Source organism: Plenodomus lingam (assembly GCF_022343315.1).
Source record: "Plenodomus lingam strain CAN1 chromosome Unknown contig_12, whole genome shotgun sequence".
Lineage (NCBI taxonomy): Eukaryota > Fungi > Ascomycota > Dothideomycetes > Pleosporales > Leptosphaeriaceae > Plenodomus > Plenodomus lingam.
In genome coordinates, this window is record NW_027093930.1 from 63,327 (window position 1) to 81,612 (window position 18,286).

Below are 18,286 nucleotides of genomic sequence, written 5' to 3' on the forward strand. Positions count from 1 at the left end.
TAGAGGTCATCTTTCCTCGTCACCATGCTAGCCACCTCATCTCTGAAGTTTACACTTCATGTCCCATGTCTTGGGTATTCTGACATGTCTACTGAGTCTGTCTTTGGCTGTTAGTGGCATGGTGCATTGGAACCCATTCAGCGGCCTCGTTCTCCGTGGCCTAGAGCGTCCCCTTACATGAGCGCAGAAGTCATCCCTCGCCTCTCTCTTTGTCTGGTTTATCAACTTACGTCTTATACAAGCCATAATTCGAAAGAGATATAAAGTAGTTGTGCAGTCAGGCAGACATATCCCATCACGAGAGCAACCTCGACAGACCGCCATCATGACAGCCGAAGACTCTCTCCAGCTCTGTCAACCCCCCAATTTCGACCTATCCTGCCCCGCACACGAACCTCCCGTCGGCCAACTCGCCTTGGATTTGAATGCATTCACACTTTTACCCACCACTATCGCCATCTCCGTCATGTGCAGCATCCTTATCCTGGCCGCCGTGTCGATTCGCATCTACTCTCGTTGCCATCTGATGCATCAGTTCGCCCTTGAAGATTATCTCATGATCCTAGCCACTGTCGGCTTCTTCGGCTTTCTGGGCTGCATGTTCGCAACTGCACCCTTCGGCCTTGGGAAGCACATGTGGGACTTCACTCTTGGCCAGGTCCTTGCCCTACTCCACCCCGTCTATGTTGGTCAGATCATAAACTGCATCCACATTGCCTCGGTGAAGCTCGCCATAGTCCTACAGATCAAGCAGATATTTACGGCCAACTCCGTCTTGAGAGGGTTCATGTACTGGGCTGCTTGGTCTACCATTGTCTTGCTCTCAGGCTCATACATGGCCGTTCTTTTTCTCTGCGTCTTCTCCTGTTTTCCTGTCCGACGTGCGTGGGAGCCGACGGTCGAGGGCTGGTGCATGGAAAAATCTGTGCCTGGAATCTCGGGCGCAACCGTCAATCTAGTAACCGATCTGGTCATGCTGTCGTTGCCCATTATCGGCGTTGCCGGACTACAGATGCCGCCCAGCCAAAAAATTGCGGTGGCGGCCGTTTTTGCGACAGGTGCCTTGTAAGTCTTGCGTGTCTCATTAGCTTCAACTGACATTAACTCTTTCTACCCAGTGCCTGTGCACTTTCCGCCCTACGCCTCTACTACACCCTCAACAAAAACCTCCAGAACGACTACACATACTGGATCGTTGTGCAAGCCACATGCGCAACGGCTGAATCCACTGCTGTAATGCTATGCTGCTGCTTTCCCGTGTTCCCACGTTTCTGGAAGTACGCAAGGCAGGTCTTCCGTTCGAGGCGGGGGCCTGCGGCTACAGGAAGAATAAGTACTACCCAGGATATGGGCGGTAGCTACTGTATGAGGAGTGGGCAAGCCGATGGGCAGCGCAGATTGGATTGTTGTCATAGTAGTACGCAGTGGAGTGATAGTAGCAGAGGTGAGGATCTGCGAGTTGGGAGTAAGGAGAGAATTATTGGTATTGCGTAGGGCTCAAGGGATGTATGGGGAAAAGACAGGTGGGCCGTGCAGGATTGTGTCTGAGTGAAAGATGAGGCCTTTTGATATTTTCTGGCTGCGGACAATAGTACTATTTGCGGAGATAGGTATTCTGAGCATCAGCAGCGACCGAAGTATATCCCTAATGAATTTAACATGACAACAGCCTATAACTATGGGTATTGATGCATGTCTGTCATGGTCGAGAAGAGCCCCAGACCAGTTAGGTGGTACAGGCGGCTTTGGCTCAGCCCTATCGGCAATACGCTGCGACTTATAGCCGCAGCTTACGCTATCTGGAACCCCACACGCATCACAGCGCTGACATCAGCATCATCATCCTGTACATCGTCCCACCGATTTCGACTTCTAGGTACATCGCATTCAACAAAGAACAACTGGCTGAACACGCCCAAGATGACGGAGCTTCTTGATCTATGCTACGATGTCCTAATACGAATCCTAGAAGAAATCAATACCGAAGATCTAGCGGCCTGTGCACTTACCTCGAAAGCCTTCCATGAATTCATCAAGAAGAACTCAAGACTCTACAAAGCGCATTATCTTCGGAACTTTGTATGACTGAATGATGTTGTGTAAACATGTGCAGGGCTTGCTGACTTGTCCTCAAGGACGATCCGCGACGAAGACCGGGTGATCCGGACCCGGAGTGGATAGGGGATTTACAGAAGCTTGTCAAGTGTCGGAAGATACTTGAGAGTGCAAATAATGATGTCAAGGTCAGCCAAAAGTCCCTCTGTAAACACACAAAATCAAGAGCGAGACTGATGATCAAATCGCAGCGCGACGAGTTTGATTTTGTTGCAACTACCGTGGACAGTCTGATTGCGTCGGCTTCGGCGGACGAATTCGGCGAGTCACGCAACCAGAAACTAATCACACAGCTCTTCCAACACATCCAGCAAAACCACGATGCATTCATGTGCCGCTCCTCCCTCTTTGGCCGAGTGGAGAAATGGAATCACAGGCCTGTCCAAGACCATGAAGGCCGACAGTTGAGTGCGAAGCTACATTGCATGTTTGGTATCCCGGCCACGAATGCTGGCCGAAGAGTGCTGCAAACCCACCCCTATGCTCGATCGCGCGTCTACGACCTGCGCAACTACAATGAGAAGACGGCGTGGGGACCCTTCCGTAATGATGGTAGCATGCGTGTTGATTGGGAAATGGTGGAGAGCATAATGGTCGTCTTAGCCTACAACTCTGGCCTTTGCTGTCGACGCTTCCTTCAGCGATTCCGCCCACCGTGGTCAGAGCCCCTGGAAGGCGTGATTCCAGATCGTGCAAAGATCATGCCAGAGTATCCCTTGAAATTGCTCAAACAGCCGGACATTCCACTGCAACTCAAGGACCCGTACAACATCTCCGGAATCTGGTCGCGGGTAAGCCTCATGATCTCGTCGTGTGTGCATGCAAATTTGAACACGGGCCTAACACAAGACATCAGGTCGTCTGTTTCCTAGACTACAACGACCTCTACACCTTCAATTTCAGCCCCGCAGCAACCAGAGTTCCAGCCGACCAACCCCGAGACACACTGACCACCGAAGAAGCCACCCGCCACATCATCATGGACCTCCAAGTCACCGCCGTCCTGGAACCAGGCGAATTCGACAACCCCAGTCTGCCTATTGTCGAATTTACAGGGAAATCCCGCTCTGTAGAGGCCCATTGGGATCCAAACGCGAATTCCAAGATTCGCGGCTCTGTGCGTCTGACACAGGAGGGTGAAGTGCGGTGGAAGACCATCTCTGTGTTTTACGGGTAAGTTTGCAACCCACGAATAATGTCCCCCCTTTTTTGTCTCTTTCGTCCTTTCGACTTGACTAACACAGAGGTCAAGTGGTGAAGAGCGCTGGCGCAGCGACGGCATCCAGGTCGGCGGCCTGAGGTCCCAGCGCGGTGTCATCGGTACCTGGTTCGACAAGGACTACGATGAACATGGTCCAGCTGGCCCGACTGTGTTTTGGAAAATCTGCGATCGACACCATGACGAGCCGTATGACGATGATTCGGAGGATGACGAGGAAGAGGAGGAAGGGAATTGGCATTTTTGAAGTGGTGGACGGTATGTGAAGGCCGCATAGTTGCAATCGTGTTTTCAAAGAATAATCAAGTTTGAAGCACGGATATAGAGCGTGTGGCGTATTTGATCCCCTCTAGATACACTTTTTTCACTCCATGTAAGCGAGCATTCAGTAAGTTGACTAACTATACAATTAACACCCATCCATCTTTAACTTCACCCCTATCCCTCCATATTCTTCCATTTTACATATTGACATACCTCCACGCCAACTCATCAGCCCGACATCCCTCAACACTCACCTCCACCACCACCCCAGGCACAACATCGAACCCATTATCACTTAACCTCACGCCCTTGCGCTCGGCAAATACAAACCCCTTGACCGGTCTAGCAGCCGAAACATAGACTCGCGATTGGTCGTCTGAAGAGCGAACCGAGATTCCGCGGTCCGGGAACGAGAGGTATTTGATCGGCTCGGGCCAGGATATGTCGGTTGCGATGGGCTTGCCGTTGATGGAGAGAGAGACGTGAATTACAAAGGGGCATTTGAACCCTTCATACCCGGCTCCAACTTCGACTTCGGTTCCGCCATCGCCAGCGCTCGTGCGAATAACATCCCTCATTACCTCAGTGACACCATTCCCTACAATCCGCACCCCGACCTTCTTCCCCGGACAACACTCCCGCCCACTCCCCACAGCAATCCACCGCACCTCCACTTCCCCCTCCCCCTCCCCGCCCCTCCCATCATCAGCAACCCAAACCGCATACTCGACCCTCTCCCACAACCCCAGAACATCCACATGCCCCGTTTCCCGCTGCCACCCGTCCACTGCCGGCCTCACGCTAGCACTGCGAAAGTTGCGCTGCACGCCCACCGTCACGGGCGCCATTGCGCGCTTGATAGCGTAGAACGCGGGCTTGGGAACGCCGAGGTAGTCGACGACAGCCCAGGAAATAGTGGGCCAGCAGTCGTTGAGCTGCCAGACAAGCACACCGCCACACTGCCGCGACCCAGGCGCGCCAGAACCCCATTGTCGGCGCCACCCCCTGTACGCCCAGCTCATGGCGTCGGCCTGCATAATTTGCGTCAGATGGGCAAAGGTCTGTAAATCGTACGCGAGGCGGAAGTTCTCGGCCACATAGGCTAGCAGTCTGCGCTCGTGGTTGATGGCTTTGTTGCGGGCGTCCATGACTAGGGAGCCTGGGTGCTGCTGGTCGGGGTCAGTGATGTAGGGTCTCAGGCTGGAGAGCTGTGGGTATGATTCCATGCCGAATTCGGAGACGAAGCGGCCGCCGAGGTCGGGGAGGTGTTGGTAGGGCGACATGGTGCCATGCCAGATGTTCCATTGATGGATGTCGCCGATGGTTGGGTCGACTGTTACCACGGTCGATGTTCCGTTGCCAAAGGGCGAGCTTGGGTGGTAGGGTATCTGTGGGGATTCCGAGCGTGTGAGGTTGGGTAGTAGGTATTCGTAGATATAGCGAGCGGGAAAATCCGTGTCGAGCCAAGACTGGGGATCGTGGTCGTCGCCGTCGTAGGTCAAGTTGTACTTTTCGCGGATCTGGTAATCTTCGTTGTTGCCGGCCCAGATGACGAGGCTGGGGTGGTGTCGGAGTCTGCGGACGGCCTGGGTGGCTTCGAGGATTATGCTGGAGAGGTAGGACGGGTGGGTTGGGTAGTTTGCACAGGCAAAGGCAAAGTCTTGCCAGATGAGGATGCCGAGTTCGTCGGCGGCATTGTAGAGGGCGTCGGCTTCATAGATTCCGCCGCCCCAGACGCGGAGCATGATTTGGTTGCCGCTTGCGGTGAGTTCGACCCAGTCGCGGTAGTCTTGGGCTGTGATGCGTGTGAGGAATGAGTCGGCTGGGATCCAACAGGAGCCGGCGCAGAAAATTTCGATGTTGTTGATGCGAAAGTAAAATGATATGCCGTGGCCATCTGGCTTTTGAACCAGTTCCACTTTACGGAAGCCGAGCTTTTGGGTTATAGAGTGATAAGGTATGTCATCCCCTGATGTAGATACACCCATTGCCTGCACCTGCACTTCATAAAGATGCTGCGAACCGTATCCGAGTGGCCACCAAAGATTGAGGTTGTCGATATTAAACGTGTGTTCAACCTGGCCTGAAGCACTTTGACTATTCACTTCGACCAACTTCTTTCTAATGACCTCCTTTGTGGTGGTATCAAGAATGCCAACCAACAACTTTTCCACGGGGCCATCATGCTGAACACTCAGTTTGACAGCCGTAGACTTCAGATCGCCACTCAGTTCATAATTCACCCAGAGATCAGAAAGCCGAGTGGTATACGTCTCAAGGCAAATGGGCTTCCAGGGTCCGCAGGTCATGAGAATAGGGCCCCAGTCCCAGCCCCAGTGATACTGAGCTTTACGCACCGGCCCACGAGAAATTTCCGTCTGATGTACAATATACCGATGAAGATTTTCATGTTTTCCGACTAGTTCGAGCCCCTTTTTCCGCGCAGACTCGAAGATGATTTCTAGCACATTTGCCTCCTGTTTGAGCTTTGCGGAAACATCGACGCGGTGTTCTATGAACATGTTGTCTGAGACGAGGATTTCTTCACCATTGAGATGGACCGTGGCGAATGTATCCAGTCCCTCGAACTTTAGCATCGTCGTGACATTCGGTAGTGAATGGTCCGGAGGCGCTGCGAAAGTAGTTCGATATGTCCATGTTTCATCGCCCACCCAGCGAACCGAGTGCTCGTTTAGATCGACAAAGGGGTCAGCGATTCGTCCGTGTTTTAAGAGATCGCGATGGATTTCTGTTGGCAGATTGTTTGCTTCAGCGTACTCATTGCTCGATGTCAGATCGCCTTGCTTGAAAGCCCAGTCTGTTTCTAAGTAGGTGGACGTGAATGGAGCAGATTGATGGCCTTCCATTGTGATTGATAAAGACTGGTAATATGGACAACAGACCGGATGGAAGTCATGGGTGAAGACATCGTTGCTGTTGGAGACTCCATGTGGGTCGCTCGGTATAACTCTGAGGTAGATTGAAGTGCGGGGTTACCCAATGTAGTATACCCATTACCTACACCAACCCACTGAAACACTAACCTCTTTGGACACGGAGGGGAAGCATGCAGTGTCTCCAAAATATCGACAACATGACCGAATGATTCATCATCTCGTGCTGTAAGAGAGTGTTGTATGATGTTCGTACTACATACTTGAACGCTTCGTATCACTCCAAAACTTCAAACCCAACCAGATCAGGGCCCAGTCCGCTGCGGAATCCTGCAAAAATCACTGTGTTGTTGGAACCCACTGTGAAGCCATCGACTTCGACGTTGAGACGACCGCTTTCTTCCCAATTACCGCCCGAGAGAGGAAACGCCCATCGCTTGGCTGCCCCGCCATTGACGGCGATCGTCATGTTTCTAATGTTGTCACCAAGCTCCCATGCCGTGGTGAAGGCGTAGTCGTAGTTGATAAAGTCGACTCCCAGCAAAGCCTTGCCCTCTGAGCCGGAAAGGACGTTTGAAAAGGTCACACTGGAAGCGGAAGTGATATCCCCAACCTTCGAGCCGGTTGGCAGACAAGCGCCTGTAGCACATTGCACAGCACGTGCACCACCCGATGTTGTGGCATTGCTAGCCGCGTTGTACGAAGCGGACTTGAGAGCTTCGGCTGCAACAATGTCTGAAAGAATCCAGAGGCGTAGCTCATGTCCAGCCAATTCGATGTTCCGCACTCCAGCAACAGCACCGAGCTCCTTCGCAGCCCACACGTCGCGCGCAGTAGCCGATGCGATTCCTAGCGACTTCAGGTCGACTTTCACGCTCTGAGTGTCGTTCCTCCAGTTTGCAATGCCCAAGACTTTCCTGGAATCGGAGAGATCGCCTAGCCAGACGTCCCACTCCTCTTCGGAGTACCGACGGACGAGTTGAGCTGATTTTGCGAGAGCATCTTGGTTAATTGAAATGACTTCTTTATTCATCATGATGTCCAATGAAGTCTTGCTCATTCTGGATTCATCGAGAGCCGCACCGATGATGAGAGGTGATTTGTTGATCGCCCACATTCCAAAATGAAAGCGCTCCTCTTCAGCTGAAAGCGCGTTCAATCCTATACTGCTAACGATTAGTTTTACCCTGACCACGCTGTGGTTAACTTACATCATCATGTCCATGTCTGCAAAGGCTCCCACGGTTGTGTGTCGGAAATATGGGACTACTTGGTTGGTGATGCGCCAGATACTACGCCACGCATTGTAGATGTCGTTGCTAATCCTCCAAGTATTCCCAATCTCGGCAGACCATTTCCCTACATCGGTCCCGATTCCCCATTGGCAAATATAGTAGCGTATATCGCGCTGCACTGCTTCCAACTCCGCGGCCATGTGCTGGAATCGTGCAGGAGACTGAGATTCCTCAGAACTGGAGTCCACCATGGTCGTGTTTGAGGTCGAGTAGCAGTTGTCATATCTGGAGTTTGTCAATACTATAATATGAATCATGTATTTTGGGAGCCCATACTTCAAACTGTCTCCACCCCACTCAGCAAAGCTCTCAGCGTCTAATTTTTCGTACCCCAAACTTGCAGGCAGATCCGTAGACCCGCACTGTAGATATCCTGCACCAGAGTAGAGTCCAAAGGCCAGTCCCATCCCATGGAGATAATCGCCGAGCGCTTTACCTCCTGAAGGGAAAAGCGTAGCGTTCCATTGTAATCTCCCTTGCTCATCTCGATCTCGGGCAGGCCAGCCACAATCCACTGTGACAGAGTCGTACCCAACCTTGTCCAGACCAAGCCTGACGATCCCCTCAGAACTTTGTTTGATCTTCTCTTCGGAAACGGAGCAGCCCCAGGTGTTGTAACTATTCCATCCCATCGGTGGGGTAGGAGATCGTACCGTCTTCGCTGCAGCTTGGAGCGCAATGCTCGCAAGGACTACAACCAATGCTTGGGACATTTTTGCATCGATAATGGAACAATTATTTTACAGGTTTACTACAAGTCTCTTAAATATAGTCATTCGATGCGGGTTTTCTTAGCAGACGTCATGGGCATGAGACCCAGGTACTCGCTAAACATTCCACCGAACGTTTTGGTTGTGCAACGGAGAAATTGACAGTCGCTCAATATGTGATGAGAATTAATGACTGTCATCAATACGAATCATGTTTAAAGAATTGAGAGGATTGTCAAGATTCTCACGGCGATCCTAGACCTGCAGAGGGTGCTCATGAGGGGAAAATCGGAGGTTTCGCCGGCCAGCAGGGGTTCCCTGGGATGATCATGTAGCCCCCGCAAAGTTGTCGGGGTAAGAGGAGAGAGGCTGGCAAAGCAGCTTGTTCTCATCACATGATGCCGAACGTGCCTGATCGGAGAAAGCTCGCATATGACTCGACTGCGCACATCACATGTTTCCACGAAGGTACGATGTTCTCAAAGAAGCAGCTGTCATGAATGCCATGTGCCGGCAATACGTCAACGCATAAGAAAATCGAATCTTCTCAACTACTATCGGGCATGGTAGTCCTATAAAACAAAATGGTGCTTAAACTTTCACTACAGAGTTTGGTTGCCCATCTGCGTATCCAGTGTCAGAAGAACTCGAGAGGAAGCAAGAGAGACCACTTACCCCCCATCAACTCGACAAAGACCTTGTCATCCTCTGCCATTAAGCTCGCATCTAGACAAGTCGTCAGTATTTCCTTTAAAGCGAAAGATCCAATAATCTACACATACTTGCGAATTTGATCTTGTATTGATTTCCATCTTTGATTGCTACGGCTGGTTGAGCGCGTTCAGCACTGTCCGTGCCCAGTTTGAACCACAGAATCTTCTTCGGCCACAGACTACGGTCCTCGGACTTGTTGCGTCCAAGAATCCAGTCGCCAGACTTCAGTTGATTGTTTTCAAGTGTGAATATGGCTGCATTGTCTCCGAGCGCTGCTTGAACAATGGCCTCTTCCTCACCGTGAGCCGGAGCAATGGCTTTACCATCAATCTCGATTTTGAAGGGGAAGTCAAGACTGTCCATGATTTCTAGTGAGAACGAACTGTAAAATAGTGAGCAAAGAAGGGCGATATCGAGGGTACAGAGGAGAAAGGGCCGACAACGGGATCCAGCAAGCACGCGTGGTAGTACCAAGCATGGTTGCTCTAAAAGTTGAAAGACGCAAAGTCAACTGACAACTACTATTGCTGTTGGGGATGAGCAGAATACCGAAATCTGCTCCTTGGCTTTCGAAAAAGAAAAGCAGAGACGCATAGAGCGCGTACGGACTTCCACTTTGCAGTGCATGTGAGAGTGAGAGTGAGAGAAGGCTTGGTCACCTACCTTTGTGGGGAACAAGGCCGATGCCAATTGCCTGCTAACAACAACAACTGATCACGACTCTGATTCTAGCTGTTCCATTTCATTACAAAGTGGAGTGTTATGTTGTCGGTGGAGAAGGCATTTCCCAAGGATCTGGTATCACTGATAGTCACATGTCCGATGTGGCAAAGTCACCTCGGAAACAGCGACAGGGGTGGGTGCCAAGCTTTGTGGTAAGTCTTAGCTTCCTATTGGGGTTAGTGAGATTCTAAGAACGCTGTCTTGGTGATCAGTGACCATGACCACAGCCGCTGGGATCATTACACTTATCGGCGCCTAAACTTCCGGTCAGGTCGGTGATGTCCCTAAGTCGGCATTGCCAGTGCAAATCTCATTCGTGCTCCATGAAAGCAGTACCGTGAGTACTTTGGATAACTACCAGAGTGTAGTAGTTGAGTATGAAACCTTACCGTACCTACCGGTACCTACTGCAATGTCTATCCTCTTAGCCCTGCAAAGTCGACGATTCGATATGCAACAATGTGCCAGGCTGTAGCTAACACGTCACACGACTGCTGCCCAATCGGGCTTATCCCTGATACTCCCACATGAATGAGTACATTAGCATGATTCCGCCTACTACTTAGCCAAGACTCCAGTTGATCCACGCGATCGATGTGTGGAAGGTCGTTACACAAGTGACTACCCCTGTTTACTTACTACAAGCGCCGCCTACTATGACGATCTTATCGCAACCTGTTAATCAGATCTTACAGGCCAAGATAACGCACTGTAATATGGACGAGGTCCACTATAGGTCGCCTTCTCCATGAAGACCGGAAATATACAGTGAACAGCCTTCGGGCTCCGCCGCTGGTCCTCCACGGGGTGACTCTCAGCCCCTTATGCATCTATGCGGTTTCATTCGCGACAGCAGTGAATGATGTCTCTGTGGCTTAGCCAATGATGCTGTGTAGCCGCTGGACAAGGCTAACATCTGTGTCCTCCCGCAATGGATGAAACCACAGTCTACAGCTGACTCGACCTTCAAAAAGAGCAGCACCCCCTCGGGAACCACAAGGGGTGTGAGATAAGCGCATGGTTCATGTCCGTATGTGGTGTATGCCGAAGGATAATTGGAGAAGATGGACGCTTACGCGAGATAACAGGAGTCCTCAGTCTGCTATCGGTAAGTTTAGTTCTGAAGTACAAAGGACGACTACGCTTGGGTAGCTACCTACCTTAAGGGACTCTAGTCGTCATGTATGCCAAGTATAGAATGTAATCCCAATGCAGAAGGCACTCGACAGCCCTGGTCCAACCACGGTGGTGAGGTTGACATGGCAGTGTTGCTAGAGAAGACAACATCGACATCAAGGGGAGGCTGGACAGGTACAAATATGGAGGCTTCAGCACCTCCTAGAGAACCAGCCAGTCACTCAACTCAGTAACTTCAGTCGCTTCTCTCTTCTCTCTTCGAGTCCACGCCAGTCGCTCTTCGCCAAACAACCATCACCATGCAGATCAAAGACCTCGTCGTTGCCCTTGCGGTTCCCGCCATCTGCATTGCTGCAGCTATTCCTACTCCCCAGGACCCGGTTGAGACCGAGTTCCCTGAGGAGAGCCAGGAGGACATTGTTGGAGGAACCGCTGCTGCCGCAGGAGAGTTCCCCTACATTGTCTCTCTTCAGAGGAGTGGCTCCCACTTCTGCGGTGGTTCGCTCTTGAACGGCAACACCGTCGTCACCGCTGCTCACTGCGCCGTTGGCCTTTCTGGTACCGCCGTCACCGTCCGCGCTGGCTCCAACGTATGTCTATAGATTCACAGAGTTCAAGTCTAGCAGCTAACATAAGCACAGAGCCGCACCTCCGGTGGCGTCACGGCCAGGTCCTCCTCCATCGTGATCAACCCTGGCTACTCATCCTCTACCTTTGACGGTGATGTTGCTATCATCAAGCTCTCCACCTCCATCCCCACGAGCAACACCATCAGCTACGTGAGCCTCCCGGCCGCTGGCTCCGACCCCGCTGCTGGTTCCGTTGCAACTGTTGCTGGATGGTCAGTCGTTTCCCAGCCCCGTACTTGAATCCGCAACTAACATAGATGACAGGGGAACCCTCACCTCCGGCAGCCAGAGTCTGCCCGTCAACCTCCAGAAGGTTGATGTCCCCATTGTTTCCCGTACCACTTGCCGATCCAACTACGGCCAGTCTGCCATCACCAACAACATGATCTGCGCTGGTCTTACCCAGGGTGGAAAGGACTCTTGCCAGGGTGACTCTGGCGGCCCCATTGTCAGCTCCAGCAAGCAGCTCATCGGTCTCGTTTCCTGGGGTGATGGCTGCGCTGCGCCCGGAAAGCCCGGTGTCTACACTCGCGTTGCTGCTGTCCTTTCTTTCATCAACGCCAACTCGTAGATTGGGTTGTGAAAAAGCTTTCATGACGAAGAGAGATGAATCACGTGCACGATGGATATGAGATGAAGTGGAGGAAGCGCTGAGGCTGAGTAGTTGTGCCTCGCGCATCGACTGCTGTTACGAACTGCCGAGTTGCTCTGGTTTAAATAGTAGATTCTTGCCATAGTTTTCTACGAATAAAAGATCGTTCGATCACAAATCTTGTTCGGTCTTGGATAGGAATTAGTCAATAGCTTCAACGCATTGATAACTCACACCTCTTCAATTACCTTGGTCTCGTATGTGATACTCCGTCTGAGTCAGGAAACAATTAATGCTCGCAATAAAGCTTCGCTCTGAAATCTTCGGTACGAAGGATCAGCACAGGCATGATAGTCAGGCGGAGGCAATGTGTACAAAAAGATGATTGATGGGACCATTAGGTAGTCTTGATCATCTCACGATAAGTATTGAAACAAATCATGGCAGACCGAGCAAAGAGCAACGAAGTGCAGAAGCTGGGCAAAACAGTTAAAACAAGTATTTTGATTATTCAGATTCTATTCTTGTCATCACGATATTCCTGTACTTTCCATATGCATACAATACTATTCTCGTATTACATTTTAATACAGCTTCTAGACTAGTCATGTTATGAATTCGTCTACTCCGAAGACTGCAATTAATCACGATTAGCACGCTACTATCTACAAGCCTTGGCCACAAACCTATCCTCTCTATACTATTACCCTTATCAATTACCAAAGCCCTTGCAAGTTAATAAACTAGAGGCATTCTGTTATCAACACATTTACAATCATATAAAAATGAGATATCAGTCCCTACAACTTGCTTATATCTAAAATCTAGTAAAATTCCTAACCTTTTTCCACCAGTACACTACAAGGCCCAAAAAAATATCATGAAATTATGCCCTCTATCTCAAGCAAAGAATTATTATATAGTAGTACACACGAAGCCGCAAACACACTGCTGACTTAAATTTCATCTACAACCAAGCGCAAAAATAAACTTCATCACTGTCTTAACAACCTCAACTCTCCGCACCCACCAGCCACCCTCTCCCAGCTCCATCATTCACCTCAAATCCTCATTGGCATTAACATCAGCATCACAAACTACCCCACCTCCTCCCCTCACTTTTCCAAGTCCAAAATCGGCTAGTTATGCCAAGACGGATGAAAGCGCGCTTACAGCCTGCAGCGATTACTCGAATGCACCGCGTGGCTGTTAATGCTGTGTAACATGCCACAGGTTCAAGAATTTAGGGAGGGAAGCGGGGTAATGCAGGTACTTTTACTTGTACCTGTGCTTGTATCACGGGGAGATGTGCCTAGCGAGATATTGGGTGTTGTGCGACCCAAGCGCGTGGAATGGATTTGTTGGGATGGAGTTGGTAGGTATACATAGGAATTATAAGGGTAGAGCGTTGATATGATGGACTCAGAAATGTAGCCTTGGTATTCACTTTTGATTTGCCTGCCTTTGTGTAATAGTTTATGAAAGATAGTGGAATATTACCGTAATCCATGACAGACAGCTCCCACCAGGCGAGACAACCTTCTCCCAGACCCACCGACAGAATTCTAACATTTTTCTTCTTTAAACCTTCTGCTTCGCCATCCATTCCTCCGCCTCTTTCTTGAATTCTGGTATCCATCGCGTTAAAGGCGGCCACTCATTCACAATATCGCCCACACTCCACAGCATACGCTTCTTGTCTGTCTCCTCGCTGACATCGTTGTCTGGACAGATGGTGTAGAATTTCTCCTCTTTCATCTTCTTGTACATGTACTCTGCCACTTGGTCTGGCGTCCATGCGCCGTCTGGCTTGGGGTTGGTGGAGCCTGGTGCGTTCCCAGACTAGATGGGGGTTTCAGCGTCGTGTTCATCAGTTGTGTGGCTATAAATATGGGCGTGAAAAGAGCGGTAGGAAAGAACATAGGGTCGACTCACCAGTCCAGTAAATGTCCATCCGGGAACCAAAAGATGCACAACCACCCCAATCTCTCTCAATCATGGCTTAAATGCTCTGCTAGCGCCTTGAGCGCCGCTTTACTAGCACTATAAGCCGGGTTACCAGGCGGATTCGTTATACCCTGTTTACTCCCCGTAATCACTATTGCCTTCCCCTCCCCCCTCCCCTTCTCTGCCCCCATCCCAGCAAAACTCCCAACATACGCATTCAACCCATTCACCACGCCTTCCAGATTCGTCTCCAAAATTTTCTCAAAATACTCCTCGTCGCCCCACGTGTCCTGGCGCATGATCCCCGCGTTCAACATGAGGAAATGAACGTCGCCGACTTCCTGGCGTAGCGCGGCCCAGGCAGAGCGTGAGCTGACGTCGGCTTTGATACATATTACAGAGCTTGGGGGAGTCTTCGCAGCGTCGTCGAGGCTGGACTGGTTGGATTCGACGATGGTGACGTGCATGGAGTGGGTGAGGCAGAGTTTGGCGACGGCATAGCCTACGCCTGAGGCGACACCTGTGATGAGGGCGCAGGGAGAAGGACGAAAGACTGACACTTTGACTGTTGTTGGAGTTGGGTTTGGGGAAATCGTATGATGGTGTGGATGGACGAGAAAGAGGTGGTTGCTTTAGGGAGTGTTTCTGAGGTCAACGAGGCGTGGCAGATGTATGTTTGCGTTCAATGCTTTTAAAGACGCAAAAACTATGGAGGTATTGAAAATCATCGCTGAACAGCTGCATGATGATGGGCGATATTTACCTCAAGGACAGACTAAACGCTGACTAGGAGCCGATGACGTTTTGTAGTACCCAGCATTTTCCTCAGTCCGCTGCTTATATCCGCATGTTCACTGCAACCGTGGCCGCATGTAGACTTCCAGATATACAACATACTTGCGCGAGAGAATGTACTAGGTGCTTCCAAAGGTATTAAAGGCTATATTAAAAATCACAGGTGTACGCTATGAAATGTCTATAGTGAATGGGGTATCTTGTGCTTCAACATCCTCAGTTCAACAATCTCTCCTCCAATCAGGGTGCTTTACTTCTTTTCCTCTGTGGTCGCAAGTGTACTCAGATCTTCCTTAGCGGTTTCAAATCGCTCCACAGGTGGTCTCTCGGTCTTCTCATCTGTAATGGCCGGGACTTCCATGGAAATGCTGGAGGCCTTAGTGATGATGGGGCTCTCCACATCAGGCTGTTCCTGCAAGGCTTGCTTATTTACCGCATCAGTTGTCAAGCTCTGGATTCCGAGATCCTTCTCTCCTTGCGCTATGTCAATAGCAGGCGGCGTGGCGATGTTCATGCTTTGGAGTGTCACTGTGCTTGCATTGACATCTTGTCCAGCTGGCCCATCTACCTTGAGGCTGAATGGATATGCAATACCACCCTTGAAAGGCCTCGTGCTGGACCCATCTGTAGATGGTATGATTGTAACGGGAGATTGTGGGTTGTCCGACACAATGATGTTTGGAACCTGGCTCGATGGCTCGTTTGGTTCCACAGCCGCCGCCGAGAGTGGCCGTACGACGTTCGGCACATCGTCATTGGAGGTTCCTGTCTGTCCTTGGTCTGTGACTGGACGGTGCCGTGAGTTTGGACGTAAACAGTTCACACGATGAGCTGCAAGAATATTCCTTCTACTGCTCTTCTTTTTGATTTCCTTGGTATCCACTGCGCCATCAGTAGAAGTCGATAGTTGTTCGGGAGCATTATCTGCTTTCTCCTCGCGCACGATCTGTCGCACGTTAGGCCGTTTAAATATCAAACACAGGGCTACTGCACTTACTGTCGCCTTATCGTGCTGGCTTCCCCAGCCACTCCACATTGACATCCCCCAGCTCCGTTTCTTCGACTTCTCAGCTTTCATGCCCTTCAATCTGCGACCGGCGAGCGCAGTCGGGGGCGGCGTCTCTCCTGGAAAACCCTCAAACCCTCTCTTAAGGTCCTTCATGCGCTGTTGCTGTATCTTGATCTTCTGCTTTGCAAATTTGCTGTTCCATTCTTGTTGCGCCTTCATCCACTTACTCACTGGGCCAGGCTTGGGCACACCCACATCCGATCTTGAAAGGTTGAGCGCAACAAGTTCCTCCTTGGGAGGGAGGGGATAAATGTATCCATGTCTATCGACGCGTTGGCGAATCATGTGACATTCGAACTTGGGAAGTGGATCGCCGGCTTTCCCAACCCTCTTGTTCAGCTTGCTTTGTTTATCCCGAGCACTGACTGCGTCCGAACCTTCAAACCTCTCTGATTTTGAACGTTTCACGTCATCAGAGGAAGAAGTAGAGGAGCCAATATTCTCTGAATCGGAGGATCCGCTCGAATCAGTGCTCATGAACGAAATGTCGTCATCCTCCATGATTTCAATAGATTTCTTCTGAGCTCGGGCAAGAGCCCATGCCCCAAATTGTGCGATGCTGCGATACATGTGCTTTGCTGGTCGTGTAAAACTAAGGGTAGGGCACACATGGCAGAGATCGTCCCATACCTGGAGTTGCACATCAGTTGGCTGATATTTAGAAGCCTGTGCTTGAATCTCGTCCTCTGTCTGGTTATTTGAAGGAGGGGGCAAATAGGATAGTGGCTGTGCAGCCTTGTGAGCGATGTAAATCTGTTCATCTCGAAGAAGCTCCCCTCCGCCAGTCTGAATGAGCAATGGCGGAAGCCCACCCAACGTTGGTTGCAGTGCAGGTGAGACAAGCGGATGGGTCAAGCAATGGTTTGGAGCATAGATCTGTATCTGATCCTTGATCTCAACGCGTGAATTTTGATCAAGCTGTACAGAAAGCATACTCTTTGGACCGATACTGTATTTTCCGTCCTTGGAGACCCATATATCAGCTGTACTTCCTGCTTCGGATGTCCCTAGAATTCCGCTCAAGTCAGGCTGGTCTGAGGATCGTATTGAGTACCCTCTCACGCGCTCTGCCTGTGCCTCTTTTTGCGCTGCACGCTCTTCCTTTAAACCTTTTGAGTCATGTGATCCAGAGGAACCCATTTGTGGCGGCTGCACTTGTGGAGTTTGTACTTCTAGTTCAAAAAGATCATCGGCATTAGGAGGTGCTGGGAGGTCTTAGTACAAGGTCAAGAAGTGGCAACAGCTTCCACTTACGCCAACTCATACTGGGTTTGTGGATGAAGCCATGTGACGGGATATAGTCCAGCTTGTCATCGCCCGCTAGACTTGGAAAACTGTGGGTAAGGTCTACCCATGGACTGATCAAGATGGCACCAGCTGGCAGTGCTATGCCCTGATCTCGTAATACCACGAGCATGCTCAATACCATACCACCACCTGCCGAGTCACCAGCGAGAACGATAGTCGAAGGGTCATGCTTCTGGTCAAGAAGATACAGGTATGCAGCGAGACCTACCCTGGTCAGTAGGGCCAGCTGTGTCCCTCATTGGCGCACTTACAATCTTGTAGGCCACAAGGAAATGGATATTGTGGTGCCAACCGGTACTTTGGTGCAAGAACGCGTGCTTTGAGTTTGCGTGCGTGCCTCTGCATCTGGTAGCGATGTTCGTCGACGCTACCAAAGAAGTATGCACCCCCATGCACGTAGAGCATTATACGGTCGCCCTTTGTGATATTCAGCTGCTTCCGGGCGTCATGGTCTTTGCGCATCTCAATCCATTCGGCCTTCAAGTCTGTCCCTTCCCGCCTCCACTGCCACCATGTCGCTCCGCCAACAGCCTTGATGCCCCTTGGACCAAGTTGTGCGGTAATGTGATTGGCAGATTGCTGTAGCTGGGCAGACGGTATTTCGACCTCTTTTACATGAACCCAGTGCGGAACTGGTACCCATTGTGAGGTGAAAGCTTGAAGCTCATCCACTGTATGGAAAGACGCGTAGTGAAGAAAGCGGCGGATAAGTTCGAGACCTTCGTGGTAAGAGATGTGCGCGGTGGGCTTTTGACGCAGATCTTTGCGCTTGAGATAGTGCAACAGATACGTCTGGATGACCGTGGGCGTCACAGCCGCACCGACGGAGATTGTCGTGACTGGCATGGCAGAATGTGTTGACTGACGTCGGAGTT

General features: G+C 50.7%; 7 protein-coding genes across 7 annotated transcripts; 2 read left to right on the plus strand and 5 right to left on the minus strand.

Annotated features, from left to right (window-relative positions):
* Positions 1-325: 325 nt before the first annotated feature.
* Positions 326-3,581, plus strand: IAQ61_001262 (uncharacterized protein; the record flags this gene model as incomplete). The annotated part of the gene is made up of 9 exons (XM_066095035.1): positions 326-1,065; positions 1,119-1,333; positions 1,593-1,610; positions 1,670-1,682; positions 1,740-2,079; positions 2,136-2,243; positions 2,307-2,906; positions 2,972-3,288; positions 3,368-3,581. The coding sequence occupies 9 exons, from the start codon at positions 326-328 to the stop codon at positions 3,579-3,581; spliced, it is 2,565 nt and encodes an 854-aa protein (XP_065954883.1).
* Positions 3,582-3,795: 214 nt separating this feature from the next.
* On the minus strand, positions 3,796-6,465 carry IAQ61_001263 (uncharacterized protein; the record flags this gene model as incomplete). The annotated part of the gene is made up of 1 exon (XM_066095036.1): positions 3,796-6,465. The coding sequence occupies one exon, from the start codon at positions 6,463-6,465 to the stop codon at positions 3,796-3,798; it is 2,670 nt and encodes an 889-aa protein (XP_065954884.1).
* A 304-nt stretch (positions 6,466-6,769) lies between these two features.
* Positions 6,770-8,500, minus strand: IAQ61_001264 (uncharacterized protein; the record flags this gene model as incomplete). The annotated part of the gene is made up of 3 exons (XM_003842416.2): positions 6,770-7,658; positions 7,704-8,012; positions 8,064-8,500. The coding sequence occupies 3 exons, from the start codon at positions 8,498-8,500 to the stop codon at positions 6,770-6,772; spliced, it is 1,635 nt and encodes a 544-aa protein (XP_003842464.2).
* Positions 8,501-9,088: 588 nt separating this feature from the next.
* IAQ61_001265 (uncharacterized protein) lies at positions 9,089-10,174 on the minus strand (the record flags this gene model as incomplete). The annotated part of the gene is made up of 5 exons (XM_066095037.1): positions 9,089-9,120; positions 9,173-9,223; positions 9,280-9,593; positions 9,875-9,933; positions 10,130-10,174. 5 exons carry the CDS (start codon positions 10,172-10,174, stop codon positions 9,089-9,091), a joined length of 501 nt encoding a protein of 166 aa, XP_065954885.1.
* A 621-nt stretch (positions 10,175-10,795) lies between these two features.
* On the plus strand, positions 10,796-12,539 carry IAQ61_001266 (uncharacterized protein). Its single transcript, XM_003842419.2, has 4 exons — positions 10,796-11,042; positions 11,150-11,661; positions 11,713-11,912; positions 11,965-12,539. Exons 2-4 carry the CDS (start codon positions 11,371-11,373, stop codon positions 12,269-12,271), a joined length of 798 nt encoding a protein of 265 aa, XP_003842467.1. The 5' UTR covers positions 10,796-11,042; positions 11,150-11,370; the 3' UTR covers positions 12,272-12,539.
* Positions 12,540-13,873: 1,334 nt separating this feature from the next.
* IAQ61_001267 (uncharacterized protein) lies at positions 13,874-14,706 on the minus strand (the record flags this gene model as incomplete). Its single annotated transcript, XM_066095038.1, has 2 exons — positions 13,874-14,134; positions 14,470-14,706. 2 exons carry the CDS (start codon positions 14,704-14,706, stop codon positions 13,874-13,876), a joined length of 498 nt encoding a protein of 165 aa, XP_065954886.1.
* A 578-nt stretch (positions 14,707-15,284) lies between these two features.
* IAQ61_001268 (uncharacterized protein) lies at positions 15,285-18,257 on the minus strand (the record flags this gene model as incomplete). Its single annotated transcript, XM_003842420.2, has 4 exons — positions 15,285-15,980; positions 16,032-17,308; positions 17,358-17,615; positions 17,663-18,257. 4 exons carry the CDS (start codon positions 18,255-18,257, stop codon positions 15,285-15,287), a joined length of 2,826 nt encoding a protein of 941 aa, XP_003842468.2.
* Positions 18,258-18,286: the final 29 nt, after the last annotated feature.